The following is a 15,967-nucleotide window of genomic DNA, read 5'->3' as shown; positions in this document are numbered from 1 at the left end:
CGTCTTGTCTACATCTTTCTATGACTCCTCAAGGACTTGAGACCCTGTAGTTATAACAGCAAGAAATTCAGGTTCCCTTTCAAAAGATTTCACAATGATACTTATTTTAGTTTTTGTAGCTTTAACAATTGATTCAGTTGCAATAGTAGCTGCTAATGGAAAACTTTCATATTTAGAAACCTTCTCATCGAAAATACTTATTGACAACATAACTTCAATAATATTTGATTCATATGATTTACAAAAGTGAACAATAAATGAATTGATGGAATACATAAGTGTCCAAATGTTTTTTGGCCAGCTAGGGTAAGTTGTTACAATACAAGTTTACAAGTAGACATATAATTCAATAAGAAACAGAGAAAATTATGTAGGTTGGGAGTTTGACCATATCAATAAGTAACTGGCCTTCAAATAATTGAGCCATTGACAATGTACCTTCCATATTGATAAGGAACAACTTTTCCTGATGGATCTTTCTATTGCTATATTTATTATACACAATTAAGTAAGTCTATGGTTTTTGCTAGATTCTATTTTGGAAGGACTTGATTTTAAAACAAAAACTCTAGGAATTATTATATTTAATTCTTTATCATATATCTCTTTAATATGTTCATTGAAGCATTCTTTTCTCTCCCTCACTGATTATCCAATTTCCAGCCAATAATTGTTTCTTTGTCGAAAAACCTATGGAATCCTACACAACATTCTACACTATGTTCATCATATCACTAATATTTTTTGTACTAGATAGTATAAATGACAAATCATTCTGAAACAATGGATCAAGACATTTATGATTAGTCAATGGTTCATCTCTTGATGTATGGAATATGATGTCATTTCCTATACACTATTCAAATTTTATTAACTTACTATTAATGAAATTAGAGAATTCATCCTTGCATGTCTATCATTAATATTTGGTGTAGGTTTAACATTCTTAATTACAAATGTATCAACATGTGGACCTTTTGAATGGACAATTTCAACAAGGTTGACTCATTTGAAGTGATTGATGTTGAGTAATGATGCTCAACCGAACCTAAGGATGGCAAAATGGGTCAGGCCAAGCGGGTCGGCCCGCTAGCTTGCTATCAATTTGGCGGGATGAGATGGAGAACCTGGCTCGTCAGGATGCCATTTTTTAAAAACATGTAAATACTAGTAGGTGTCTAGGGTTTGGGTTGTCACTTTGTATATTTTTTTTTAAGTTTATAGTGTTGCTCAAAAATCAAAATACATATTTGTTATTGTTTTTATATTATTTTATAAATTCAATTTCTCTAATAATTATAGGAAAATTTATATTAAAATCAAATTTAGAATAAATAATTGATATACTTTATGTTTTTTAACTAGATTTGTTTCTCTTAAGAAAAAAACTAAATTTATTAATTTGTGTTAATTTTATGAAATAAAATATTCTTTTCATTTGATGCGAGTCGGCCCACTAACCCACCCCTAAGCAAGGTGGGCCATAAATTTTAGCCCACCATAAAAAGGCGAGCCAGTCTGCCCCACTCCATTTTTGGCAGGCTAGTGGCAGGGCGGGCAAAAACAGGTTGGGCTAGCCCACTTTGCCACTCCTAGCTGAACAAGTTCTAGAATGTTCAAGCGATGCATCACCTACATAATCATATCAAAAAATGGGAAAATTGGAAACCAAAATATTTCAAAATAAAATATTTCAATCTAAAGATTTTCACTGCAAGAAAATGTTGGAAAGAAAAATATGAGAAACTTTAACAATAGGAGATTAAATAAGAAAGTAAACCTCAAGGACTATAATTTTTTTAAAATGCTTCTTGAAACAAGTTTTTGAGTTATTCAAATATTGATAACTACTAAATAATTGTACTTTGATAGTAGAAAATCAAGCAAAATTGTCTTTGAAAATAATTATTTAGCAGTTATTTGCGCTTAAATATTAAAGAATTGATGTTTTGTTGAATTTTGGCTGCAGATATAAAAACTGGAGGTGTAACAAGCAAAAAGACCAGAAAATTGAAGAAAAGAAGAAAATTTGAAGGAGGCCCAGCCCAATACGTGCGTTGAGGGCGCATCACGCGCTAAGCGGGCCAGGAAGTACAAATGCTAAGCGGGCCAGGAAGCACAAACGCTAAGCGAGGCCGGTAAGCTCGAAGATTAACAACACGTGCTGAGCATGCATTTCGCGCTAAGCGCGCGATCCAACAAAAGCACACGCTGAGTGTGCAACAGGCGCTAAACACGCAATCTGAACGCGCTAAGCACAGAGTGTCACGCTAAGCGCGCCTACGAAGGCCCAAAGTCCACTTCAACAACTATAAGCCAGACCAAGGGAGACAGACACCATGACAGAACCCCCTCTCCTAGGGGTTTCATTTACTCCCTTTCTTTCACCCCTCTTATCCCATCAGTTCTTATACCCCATCCATTGTAAAGCCCTCAATGGTCATGAGTGGCTAAACCCTTAGTTAGGGCCTAGCAGGCCTAGAAGCCAAGCGATGTATGATATACTCTTCACTATTTATCAATGCAATACCAGGTTTTCTTTCCTATTTTCTTTACTGTTTTTATCTTGCATATTCATCTTTATATTCTGTTAGGGGTTAGATGCTCAGGAGAGGGTAACTTCTAAACAAGATTTAAAGAAGGTATGCATGCATTAGTTTAGTTTTAGGGGTTAAACGCTCGGGATAGGATAACTTCTAATAGAACAAGAAGAAAAGATATCATAATAAAATCATTGCTAGACATAGAGTGATTGCATTATGCCCATGCGTCAAAGCAAACATCTAGAATTAGAACTTCATGAATTTTATCTATTGAGTCTTTGCAAAGGCATTTGGGAGATAGATAGGTAAAATAGGCTTGTCATCGTGAGACATTAGGGACAAGTAAATGAATAGATGTAGGTAGGATAGAATCACCTGAATTGGTAAAGAAAAATCATAAACTCATACATCCTAGGCAGGCCAGGCAAGTCAGTTCCCAACATTATCTTATCTTGAATTTATCTTTCTTTTTAATCTAAATCTTTTATCTTTCTTATCTTTCACTTTTCTAATCTTCTATCTTTTAATTTTATCTTTTTTGTTATCTTATAATTTTATCTTTAAATATTTTATCTTTTCTTTACCTTATCTTCTATCTTTTTCTATTTGTTATTTTAAATTTATTATCTCTTGCTTGTAAATTGGGTTTGCATTAGTCTAAGTACTAACAAAGTCCCTATGGATTCGACACTCGGACTTCCGAGTACTTTACTACGTGTGACAATTTGTTGCACTTGTCAATGAGTTGACAAATATCACATTCAAATAACTATATATAGATATTTGAATGAATGTTATCTATTTTCCATTGTAAAAATGTCTTTACAAATGGTTAACAAAATACTATAATTGTTTACCTCAAAACAAGTAAAGAATTAAAACTCCAAAACAATTATAATAAAAAAAAAAGTTTGCATGGAATCCCATAGTCCACCCCTTGGTGAAGGTTAAAACTCCAAAACAATTATAATAATAAAAAAAGTTAACATGGAATCCCCATAGTCCACCCCTTGGTGAAAGGGAATCAATCTTCAACTATGTATCATTGTGAAAGTGACTTCTCTTAGAAGTACCAATATAATAATAATAATAAATTTTTTGAAGAAAAAAAATTAAAGGATTCATAAATTGCTTGCAGGTACAATTGACGGATTTTGTGCACCTTCATTCTTGCTAGCACCACCAAAATTACATAATAGATCAAAACATTTTCTTGTCCAAATTGATAATATAATTAAATTCACATAGATGAAAAGCATTTAATCATCATAGATCAATCAAGATATATCAAAAGCATATAGAAATTGAGGTTTTTCATTTGATATGTTGGTGAACTTAACATAACTAGTTGAGTTCTATTAACACCATTATCAATTAGTTTCTCCATCTTTTATTGAACTCAATGAAATACTGAACAAGGAAATTCTAAATCATAAAGCATGAGTGCATGAAACTTGTTTAATGCTTTAGATATAGCAACAATGAAGAGCCCCTTAATAAAGGAATCAAAGGATTGTGTGGTGGGAGCTTGTTACCCAATCAGTCACCCATCAAGCCTCTCTAAGGCATGGTAATTTTTTAGTCAATGATTCAAACCCCAAAATTATGAAGAAAACTATGAAATTATGAATCCATGGAATGAACATCTTCTCTTAAGACTAAATAAAATTCTCATATTTTTAAGGGAAAAAGACTTGGTTTCACCAACGTAGTCACATTGATGCAAATGCAGCGACAATGACACAACTTCACACCAACAACCTCCATCGTCTCACTTGCGATAACCAACCTTCACGAGGGGTGCATTGAGGAAGTTGTCCCTCTAATGTTCAAAGTAGAAGCGATTGTGGAACACATTTTGGGTTTTACTAATGTAGTGACAAAGGGACGAATACATCAACAACGACGACTGTAGATCAACCACCTCCAACGAAAATAACAAAATCACCTTTACAAGAGTGTGAAGGAGAAACAATGGTTTTGCGTAGGAGCCAGAATATTTGAGTCTTCTAGCTAGAATATTAAAATCACCTTTTCCTTGTTTTCATTCTTTTTTATTTGATTTAAAAATTTTCTTCTAGCTTTACTTTTTATTTTATTAAAAATGTTTAATAATAAAATAATATTTTTTAATCCATGTCATGGGTGTTTTAATGAAGTCACCCACTGTTGAGTGGTTTGCTTAAGATTTTCCTAAAATAATACAGAAATAAGTGAAAATATTTCTCTTTATTTTATTTAGATGAGTGGAATAGAAAGAGAGAAACACATTTATATAAATATATATATATTTTTAAGAGTTATGTGAAAAACATTATTTTTTTAGAAGAATCAAAAACATACTTGAACTAATTAAAATTAAATTTAATCTAAAAAGAATAACTTTTTGCTATTTTTTCTTACATTAGATTATTCTTTATTATTCAAAAAGCATTTATAATATAAAATGTATTTATTTTTTTAGAAACAAAATAAAGGATAAAAAAATGTCTTCCTTTCCTCTTTTTTCATGTCAATTTAAAGGAGAAATTTTTCCTTATGAATCTCACATAAAAGAAAAACTTTCTTTCTCTATATTTCTCCTCCCTATAAAATAATATAATTTTAATATTTTTATTCTATTTTTATTTTTTCTATTTCTCTCTTTCCCATTTTCTTTAAAGCAAATATAGAGTTAAACTTACTTTTTTAAACTAACAAAGGTTGGTCAAATTGGTAAGAAACATACTCATTTTAAAAATTTTTAAAATAACAAAAGGTTTAATTTTAGTTTCAAAATTTTTAAAATAAATTTATAAAATTTTGTTTGAGTTTAATAAAAAATCATTTTAAAAAATTTCAATCCTATTGCAATTAATTTAAGAGTGTGTTTTTGCTAGGATAACGACGACAACAACGACAATGTTGTCAATGGCAATGATAGTAGTGTCAATGATGACAATACCAATGTTGATGGTTGTGGTACTCATAATGGTGGTTGGTGGTACTAGTGTCGGTGGTGGTGATAGTGACGATAATGATGATGGTGGTGATGTTAATGTCCATGATAATGATGGTAGTGTTAATGGTGGCAATGACGACAATAGCAGTATTGTCGATGGTGGTAGTGGTTGTGGCAATGACATTGACAACGGTTGTGGTGTTGTTGACAACACGAAAGGTTATTACCAATGTAGGAAGAGTGTGCTTTGTTAAAACTAAAAATTCAATTTACAAATCCTTTTTTCTTAGTTTTGAAAATAAAAGTAAAAGTGTTTTAAAATTAAGTTAAAAATTATTTCAATTCCATTTCCCCAAAACGTGTTTTATTTTGAAAATTATTTTTGAAAATCAAAAACAAAAAACTCACAAATACTCCAGATGGGTCCTCGTTTAAAAAAATGCTTCAATGTGACTCTTTTCATCCAATTCAGTTCAGACTAACAATGTTAGATTACAAATTCCAACGGTTCTTATTTACGAATAGTGGTTATTTTAACCCCACTATATTTATTTATTTTTAAATTAAAAAATAAAATAAAATAATTGCAAGCTAGCACTCCTGATCAGCTTGTCTACTAGTTTGTAGAGGAACCAAAGGATTTTGTATCCATTTATTGAAAAAAAAAAAGATGCACACAAAATGGTTCTCAACTCATAAAAAGTTTCAACATGTTATTTGAAATTGTGAAAACCATTTAGCACCCAATTGTAAGTTTTCACTTTCCAACCAACAACAAATATTTATTTCAACTTAACAAATAAAAAAAAAACAAAAATTTCATTCATTTGCATGAAAGGCAACAAAGAAAACCAATTCCATATGATAAATTATCCTTAGAATATCAAGCAAGTTCAAGCAACACATACCACAAGAATCAAAATTGAAAAGGAGAAAAAATTGTCGCCGCAACGTTTCAATGCACTTGCCACCTACTACTTTTGCTCCCGCCATCGCCTCTTCTTCTACTCTTTCCCCTCCAATGCTATCGACGCCGCCAACAATGTTTCCTTCAACCACTACAACAACACCTTTATCGCTGACTTTGGCATAAACTTCATATGGAAGTCATTGCCTATGGATCTACCTCGATCTTCTTTCATATCTCCAATGTACACAACAGAGAAAAAGGCTTGCAACAACATCATGATGTTTGGTGTTGTTATTCATTGGTTGATTTTTTTTTTAAATTTCAAGGAATTGGGTTTTGGCAAGATTTGGATTTGACGGGGAAGGAAAAAGTAGATGTAATTGAATTTATTTATATTTTAAAAAAAAAACTTATTTTGGCATTTAAAAATTGTCAATAGTTTTTAATTATAATTATTTCTAAAATTGTATTTTATTATAATTTCTTAATTTTAAAATAAAAAAATTATAATTTTTAGTCTTCATTATTCTATTCATAAGCAAAAATTGTAAAAACTTGTAATTTAACGCCATCAATCTTGGATGGAAATGACCTAATTAAGGCTTTTTTCTTAAAATAAAATGGGACTTAATTGAAGCTTAAAAAGTATATGTTGGCCTTTTTAAATAAAAAAGGCACCATTTTAAAATTTTAATAATTAAGCCTTTTTAAAATTGATTGACATAGCATAACTATATTTTTAAAATTGATTGACATAGCATAACTATATGTTGGCCTTTATGTCACATAGGATGCTTAAGAATAACAAGTTATATGATCAATGTAACTCATTGCATAATTTTTTTTTGGTGGATACTCATTGAGTAATTACTTATTCATTTATTGTGTATTTTTTTTATTTTTCTGATGCTTTTTATTTTATTTTATATATTAATTTTATTTTATTATCAATTTAATCGAATAGAAAGATTTTATTTATTATTTTGTTTTTTAGATAAATAAAAAAATCAATGGATGAACTATCAAAAGATCACAAATTTTTTTTGAAAAAAATAATGATCGATAGAATTAAAACAATACTTCTATACATAAACTCTTATAATACGTGTAGTACTTGAGATATGTATAAATCTCTCAACCTCAATGTGGAAAAAATTTGTGAATTAGAAACAAAATTTTATCATGATAACTTTATTGATAAAACAAAGTTGCATATTAGAATATAAGTGTCAAAGGGGTCTAGCTCAGTTGATTGAGTATGTGCATGAGTTATTGTAAATGCCTAACATTGTCTGCAATTCTTGAGAAATTTATCAACAAGTATCTAAACTATGCCAAGAACTAGTGAAAATAAGAAAACATTTAACTTTTATTTTGATTGATTAATTGATTCGAACAAGATTGTCTTTAGTGAAGACTACCAATATATAATAGTCTATCATCTTAATTATGCAATTAATGACTTAATTATAATTAAAAATTCTATTAGGTTCCTTAATTATTATAAAGTTCAATCAAGTTCTTCAATTGTTTAAATATATTTCAATTGGATCCCTCAATTATTAAAAAGTTCAATCAGGTCCTCCAATTGTTTTAAAACACTACAACCAAACTGACAGAGTTAATGGAAAATGGTACGATTATATTTTTTATAAAAATTGGAGGACCTCATTGAAATTTTAAATAATTGAGGGATCCAATTGAAGTATTTCTAAACAACTAGAGACCCAATTGTATAATTATGCCTACTCTATTCCAAGTTTTTATTCCAACTACTATAACTAAGAAATCAATTTTAACTATGAAGAATTATCTTATTCTAACTCATATAAAAAATATCTTATTCTAATTTTATTTTTATCTCATTCATACTTATAACTACTTTTATTGACTTAGGCACCATTTGGTTCAAATGTTGGAAAGAGAGACACAGTTGTAATGCACTAAAATAGAAGGAAAGAGGGAATGTGAGGTTGTTTGTTATGAGTGAAAGTTTTAAGAAAATTTATGGGACTTATGTGCTTACACTTGCATCTGAAATTTTCATCTTAAATTGTGAAGAAAAGAACTGAAAGGAAAGAGAGAAGGAAGTGTATGCATGGCAGAAGAGGGATAATGAAACATCAAAATTTCAACACTAACATAATTGATTATGCGTTCTGCATAAATTTTTATCCTTATTTTAATTTAACATTTTCATTTCTTTTACACTCTCTTTCATTTCAATTAAACAACCTAACTCAATACTCAATTTTTAGTCTCTTTCATCCCTTTTCATTCCTCCCTATCAAACATACCCATTATGTATTTGAGTATTTTTTGTGGGTATAGTCCCATCAAATTTGTTGTCAAGAAGTAAGATTAGTAAAGATTAAAGAAAACCATCATGACTTGGGTCCCAAAATTATACATCAAGTGTTTGGTAACAACAACAAAAATTAAATCATATTTCAAAAAACCGACACGACACCTATTTAAAACAACATTGAAGTTCTATTAGAAAAAACATCATTTAAGTAATATTAAAACAAAAGAAAAGTTGTTCAAGATTAATTGTCAATGAAGGTTCAAGTTGTAGTAAAATACAAGATATTGTTAGGATGTATATGCATAATTATTCGCCATTATCCAAAGGTTTCAATATATTATTTTTATTGAAATAAGAAACAAGAAAAGTATTAGTATAATTTAAGCATCTCTCACGAGGGGAGATAAGAGAATGTGACAAAAGTAATCTTTATCAATAATAATTGGATTAATTAAGGTGTTGTTTATGGTGGTTTCTTTTAATTTTAAAATTTTTAAAAGTCAAAATTAGTTTTAGTTTTGAGTTTTGAGTTTCGGTTTATTCTTTGTTTTTAGTTTTTAAAAAGATATTACAAATTGAAGATAAATAAAATGAGTCAATTGTTTTATCTTATCTGACTCTATTATGAAATAATGGCGGTGGTAGAGGTAGCGAGGTGGGAGTTGTGGCAATGACGATGATGGTGTCGGTGATGATGATGATAGTGGTAGGGCTGAAATAATGGAAACGACGATGATGGTGGTGGTACTAGAATGGTGATGATGACGATATTAGCGGTGGAATGGTAATGATTGTGTTTTAAAACCCAGACTGATCCTGCTGGTCAGACCTATTCGACCGCAACCCGGAGGTCTAGTCGGGTTGAGTTGCATATCGGATCGATCATACATTGAACTTGGTGCAACTCGGTACGACCTAACTAAGTTTACGGTTATACCGATGAGCCAATGACCTAAATCGAGTCATGCCTAAGGGAGGAAACACACTGGGTCAATTAAGGTTAGATATAAAGTTTTAATTTTTTTTAATAAAAACCGGATCATGCAGATCAATTAGTGATCTACTGGTTCAACCATTGATCCAATGCCTTGACTGGGACAATCATTGGTTCGATTTTTAAAATTTTGGGTGGTAGGGGGGAAGGGGTGGAATAGTGGCAACAGAATGATGGCGATGGTAGTAGCGGTGTAATGGTGGTGGTGGTAGTGACGATAGTAGTGCTAGAATGATGATGTTGGTGATGACAATGGTAGTGGGGTGTAATAGTGGTAGTAGTAGCGACAACAACAATGGAGGCGGTGGAACAGTGACAGCGACAATGGTGGTGGTAACGGTGTGGTGGTGGATGAGGAGGCAAAGGTGAGGTGTGGTAGTAATGACAATAATGGTGGAATGGTTAAGGTGATAGTTGTTGGCAGTGGTGGAATGGTGGTGACAACAGTGTGGTGGTGGTATAGGTGACAACGATAGGGTGAGGTGGCGGCGGCGGCGGTGGCAATGGTGGAATGGGGACAATGAAGGTGGTAACAGCGAACGCAGTGGCGGGGTGACGACGGTGATGGTTAGAATGTGTTTTTTAAAACTAAAAATCAAATTCACAAAATCTTTTTTCTTGGTTTGATAATGAATGTAAAACTGTTTTGAAATTGAGTTAAAAACCAATCTAGCTCCATTTTTCGAACCCGTTTTGTTTTGAGAATTGTATTTGAAAATCAAAAACCAAAAACTCAGAACCACCCCAAATGAGACCTAAGTTTTTAGTTTTTAGACTTTTTTAAAATTTTGTTTTTAGTCCTTGAACTAAAATTTGACTCGTCAAAGTTCCTAATTTTTTTTTCTGTCACATGTTAATGATGACGCGATGAGATTGTCATATGTTAAATTTTAAAATATTTAATTAATGGGTTTTCATTTCCTGTTGAACAATTTAAAGATGTTAAACGATTTTTGGTGGCTAGAAGTTGCAGAAATTGCTTCCCTAGTATGAAACAAACTCAGTTCATGCAATCCTTAAACCAAATATTTACAAAATTAGATTCTTAGAGGTGTTGCAAATGGAGGTGGCAAGGTTTGAGCATTATGGTTGTGAGTGAGAGAAAATCTAGGGTATTACTATTCGCACTACTAGTTTTACTAATGGCACTACCCATGTGAGTACACTTTAGCCATATCTCGAAATTGCCCCTTGAGAAATTGCACTATGGAATTGTGTTTTCGTTGTACAATTAGAGGTAAAAAAAAATAACAACGGAAGTACGTTTTCATTGTACACTTCCGTTGTTATTTTTTTCTCCCCAATTGCACAATGAAAGCACGATTTTCTTGTACAATTTTTTTGCACCTTAGGTAACACAATGAAATCATGATTTCATTGTATTATTTGATTCCACCCCTAAATAACATAACAAAATCATGATTCTATTGTGTTATTTTACTTTCACCCCCCATTGTACAATGGACATTCGACTCCGTTGTACTATTTATCCAATAACAAAATCATGATTCTATGGTGTTATTTTACTTTCACCCCCCACTATACAATGGACATTCGACTCCGTTGTACCATTTATCCAATAACACAACATAATCGCATTTTTTATGTGGATTTTTTGTTTTTTTTTATAAAATACCATAATGAAAGTATGATTTTGTTGTTTTATTCATCCAATAACACAATGAAATCATAGTTCTGTTGAGTTTTTCAAAATGTAAAAAAACAACACAACGAAAGTGCAATTCCATTGTGTTATGGGTTGAGAATCATGAAGAAATTATACTTTTGTTGTAGTGTTTTCCAAAATTAAAAAAAAATACAATGAAAGTATAATTCCATTGTGATTCTCAACCCAAAACACAGTAGAATCATACTTTTGTTGTGTATAAAAAAATGAAGAAAAAAAAAACCTTACCAAGAATACTGGGTAAGGGGAGTTGGGTGCAAGGGTTGGGGAAGAAGGAAAGGGAGATGTATGAGAGAAGGGAGAAGAGAAAAGAGAGAAGAAAAGAGACATTGGAGGGAAGGGGAGGGTGGTGAGAAGAATGGGAAAGAGGGTAGGGGAAGTAGTGGGGGTACGGAAAAACTATAGAAGAACCCCTTTTATCTATTGGGATTACTTTTTAAAAAGTGATAGTGAGAATAGTAAAATTAATAGTGTGAATATCAATTTCTATTCAGGATTAATGTTGGGCTTGGAATAGGTTGAGAATTTATTCAAATCTCTTCGCCAGATCCATCACTCCCAAATCTATCGCTACAAAAAAAACTTCATATATGGAAACTTAAAAACAAATACAAAAAGAAGATCAAAATTCCTCATGTAAGTCGAAATTCCTTCCTAGTAGAGGAACCCAAAAGAAAACATTTGATTCATTCAATAAAACTAGTGGGTGTCATGTTTCCCGAATATCATAATTGAATACTCATTGGCCACAAGTTAATATTTCATTCATCAGATAAAAATGACAAAAAGAAAGAAACCGCTACAGTAGATCACTCCACATACGCTAGTTTATTTATTTCACAACAAAATTGGAGGGAGAATAGAACAAATCGAAGGCAATTACAAGGGTATATTATGTGCCGCGTTTGACTATAGTGGAGTGAAATATTAGTTAAAAGGAAGGAGAGAAGCAAAATACTGCAGCTTATAAAAACTTCATACAAACAGTATTTTATGGTTAAAAGCGGTTAGGAAATAGTCCACTACAAATGTAATAAAATAATAATAAAATTAACGCCATGCCATCGTTTAATGATAAAAAGAAACTGATGGTAGAAACAAAAAATTAATGAAAATTTTTTATAAATCTTAATTAATCAAACTTTTATTCAGAACTAAACCAAATTTTTTAAAATAACAAATGAAACTCTTTCTACCATGAGCATGTTGATCTGCCAACAAATATTGTTCTAACTAAATAGACTTTAAGTTTGAGTCTCTCAATAATGCAGTAACAGCAAATTAAAACTAATAGAAAAAAATGATTTTTGGTTCCTGTTCTTACCATCAAACTTGATTTAGTTTTGTAGTTTTAATTTGATCAATTTAGTTTTTATATTTTAAAATAGATATATTTAGTCCTTTCACACCGAAGTCATCAACATGAATCCAAATCTACAAGTTAACTCGGCTCACCTCACATTCGGACCGAATTAGAAAAACAAACGAATTTCATAGGGGAATTGTTAGGGGCACCCAGCAACATTGCTGGTGCACCCAGCAATTTTTCAAAAACCCGAAAATACCCTTGATCAACAATTTCATTTATAAAAAGCTGTTTTTTTTTCATGGTTGCTTTCTTTGTTTTCTTCGTGGTGGTGCTTGTGCTGTGCGATATTTCTCGGTGTTGGTTGTGCTTGTGCTCTGCTTTGGTGTGATATTTGTCAACTAAGGTACATAGTTTTTCTGTGTATGACTGTTTATTTTGGGTAGTGGAATGGTGTAAGTGTTTCAGATTCGACGCAAGAAATTTTCTTCCGCCGATGACATAAATAGAATTAACCAAAATAACATTCAAAATAATCTTAAAACTAAAAATCATAAAACAAATTACTCCACGAAAGAAGCTGTCTTCTGCTGTTGACACTACAATTGCGGAAGACTGCTTCTTCCGTGGAGTAATTTGTTTTATGATTTTTAGTTTTAAGATTATTTTGAATGTTATTTTGGTTAATTCTATTTGTAATTTATGTGAAACATAAAAATATATTTCTTGGTTGAAGTGTTGATTTTTTTGCCTAGGTTGAAGTATTTTTTGGTTAAATGAACTTTGTAGGTTATAATTTTGAAATTATGTAATTAAAAGTTGAATTTGGTTGTTGTTAAAATATTGATGTATATGTAGATTAAATATTTGTGTGAGATTGTCAAATGTTGAATTAGTTCGATATTCATAGTTTGTAAATTCTTTTGGGTTGATGTATTGCTCAAATTATTTAGTTGAATGTTGAATCAGGTGATAGTTATAGTTTGAATTAAGATGGACGAAGATCAATGGGCATATTACAGTACGATGTCCGAAGAAGTTGATATGGATTTTCAAGATGAACAGAATTGTGGTGTGAATGAAGGACATGTTGATTGTTCAGATGCTTTTAATACTTCTGAGGTAATCATGTCGATCAGTTTTAGTTGTTTGGTCTAATGTATGATTTGTGTAAAAATTAATATGTCGTGGTTGTGTTCTAGGTCTTTGCAACCCGAGAAGATGTTTTGAAGTGGGCTCGAACGGTTGCCCATGAAAACGGTTTTGTTGCAGTAATTATGAGGTCTGATACATATACTGGTAGCAGAGGAAGAACTTCATTTGTGTTAATTGGGTGTGAAAGGAGCGGTAAGTACAAGTGTAGGAAGAAAGAATTTGTTAGAAGAGACACAGGCACTAGAAAATGTGGTTGTCCCTTTAAGATTCGTGGAAAACCAGTGCATGGAGGTGAAGGTTGGACGGTGAAGCTGATATGTGGGATTCACAACCATGAATTGGCGAAGACCTTAGTTGGACATCCATATGCTGGGAGATTGACAGATGATGAGAAGAATATCATTGCTGATATGACGAAGTCAAATGTGAAACCAAGAAACATTCTTCTAACATTGAAGGAGCACAACGCCAATAGTTGCACCACAATCAAACAAATCTACAATGCAAGAATTGCATATCGTTCTTCAATCAGAGGAGATGACACTGAAATGCAACACCTAATGAGGCTCCTTGAACGTGACCAATACATTCATTGGCATAGATTGAAGGATCAAAATGTGGTGCGTGATTTGTTTTGGTGTCACCCAGATGCAGTTAAGTTATGTAACACATGTCATCTTGTTTTTTTGATAGACAGTACCTACAAAACAAATAGGTACAGGCTCCCATTGCTTGACTTTGTGGGGGTGACACCAACCGGGATGACTTTCTCTGCTGGGTTTGCATATCTGGAGGGTGAGCGCGTGAATAATCTTGTATGGGCATTGGAACGGTTTCAAGGCCTTTTTTTAAGAAACGATCGTTTTCATGTTGTTATTGTCACAGACACAGACCTAGCCCTGATGAATGTTGTGAAAGTTGTGTTTCCGGAGTGTACGAATTTGTTGTGCAGGTTTCACATAGATAAGAATGTGAAGGCAAAGTGCAAATCGCTAATTGGTCAGAAGAATGCCTGGGACTACATAATGGATAGCTGGGGTAACCTGGTAGATTGTCCTTCAGAACAGGAGTTCCCTGAGCTCCTTCAAAGGTTTCAAGTAGCGTGTTCCCCGTGGCCAATGTTCGTTGACTATGTATGTGAGACATGGATTGTCCCACACAAGGGGAAATTTATCACGGCCTGGACGAATAAGGTGATGCACCTAGGAAACACAACAACAAATAGGTATTTAAATGTTTTTTTATTTTAGTCAAGTTTCTTTTAATGATTGTTAGGAACATTATTGTTATTAATTTGTCTTTCTATTGTGTGTTTTAAATGTAGGGTTGAATCTGCTCATTGGTCTCTGAAAAGGGTATTACAGAATAGCGTTGGAGACATCTGTGGTGTTTGGGATGCAATGAAAAACATGATGACGCTGCAACACACTGAAATTAGAGCATCCTTCGAAACAAGTACAAATGTTGTTGGTCATGTTTTTAAGAAAACCTTATACAAGAGGCTTCTGGGAATGGTGTCAAGGTACACTTTAAATGAAATTTCGGTTGAGTTTGAGCGCGTACGTCATTTCAAAGACAATCTGTCTTGTTGTGGTTGTGTCTTGAGAACCATGCTAGGTCTTCCTTGTGCATGCGAGCTACAAAGGTATGATGGTGGCAGCATCCCACTGGATGCAGTCCATATGTACTGGAGGAGACTTAGTTTTTCTGACCAGGGGCTATGTGAGGCCGAAGTGAGCTTCAAGGAAGAGATGGATAGAATATATAAAAGATTCAAGGAACTTGATGTTTGCAGGAAAGTTACTTTCAAGAGTAAACTCTGAGAATTTGCGTTTCCCGATGAGACCTCTATGTGTCCTCCTCCAACAAAGGTTAAGACGAAAGGTGCCCCGAAAAAGGTAATGAAAATAAGCGAAAGATCGACAAAGCGTGATCCATCTTATTGGGAGTATGTTAATGCTTATCATTCTGTTCAAAACAGCAACACATCAGTCAGACGCAGTGCATCATATTTTGAACCACCGAAGCCAGCAAGGATGATCCCCATTTTGGATCAATTTCCGCCATTTATGCATGGTTTCATTGAGGAAGTTGTTGATGTGAAAGCGGATGGTAATTGTTGA

General features: G+C 32.6%; 1 protein-coding gene across 1 annotated transcript; it reads left to right on the top strand.

The window, feature by feature from the left end:
• The first annotated feature begins 5,444 nt into the window (after positions 1-5,444).
• Positions 5,445-15,967, top strand: LOC102666347 (protein FAR1-RELATED SEQUENCE 4-like). Its single transcript, XM_006598359.1, has 7 exons — positions 5,445-5,703; positions 9,956-10,035; positions 10,144-10,263; positions 13,683-13,811; positions 13,892-14,964; positions 15,169-15,366; positions 15,826-15,967. The coding sequence occupies exons 1-7, from the start codon at positions 5,445-5,447 to the stop codon at positions 15,965-15,967; spliced, it is 2,001 nt and encodes a 666-aa protein (XP_006598422.1).

This window comes from Glycine max, chromosome 15 (genome assembly GCF_000004515.6).
Source record: "Glycine max cultivar Williams 82 chromosome 15, Glycine_max_v4.0, whole genome shotgun sequence".
NCBI lineage: Eukaryota > Viridiplantae > Streptophyta > Magnoliopsida > Fabales > Fabaceae > Glycine > Glycine max.
This window is presented reverse-complemented; position numbering and strand designations above follow the sequence as displayed.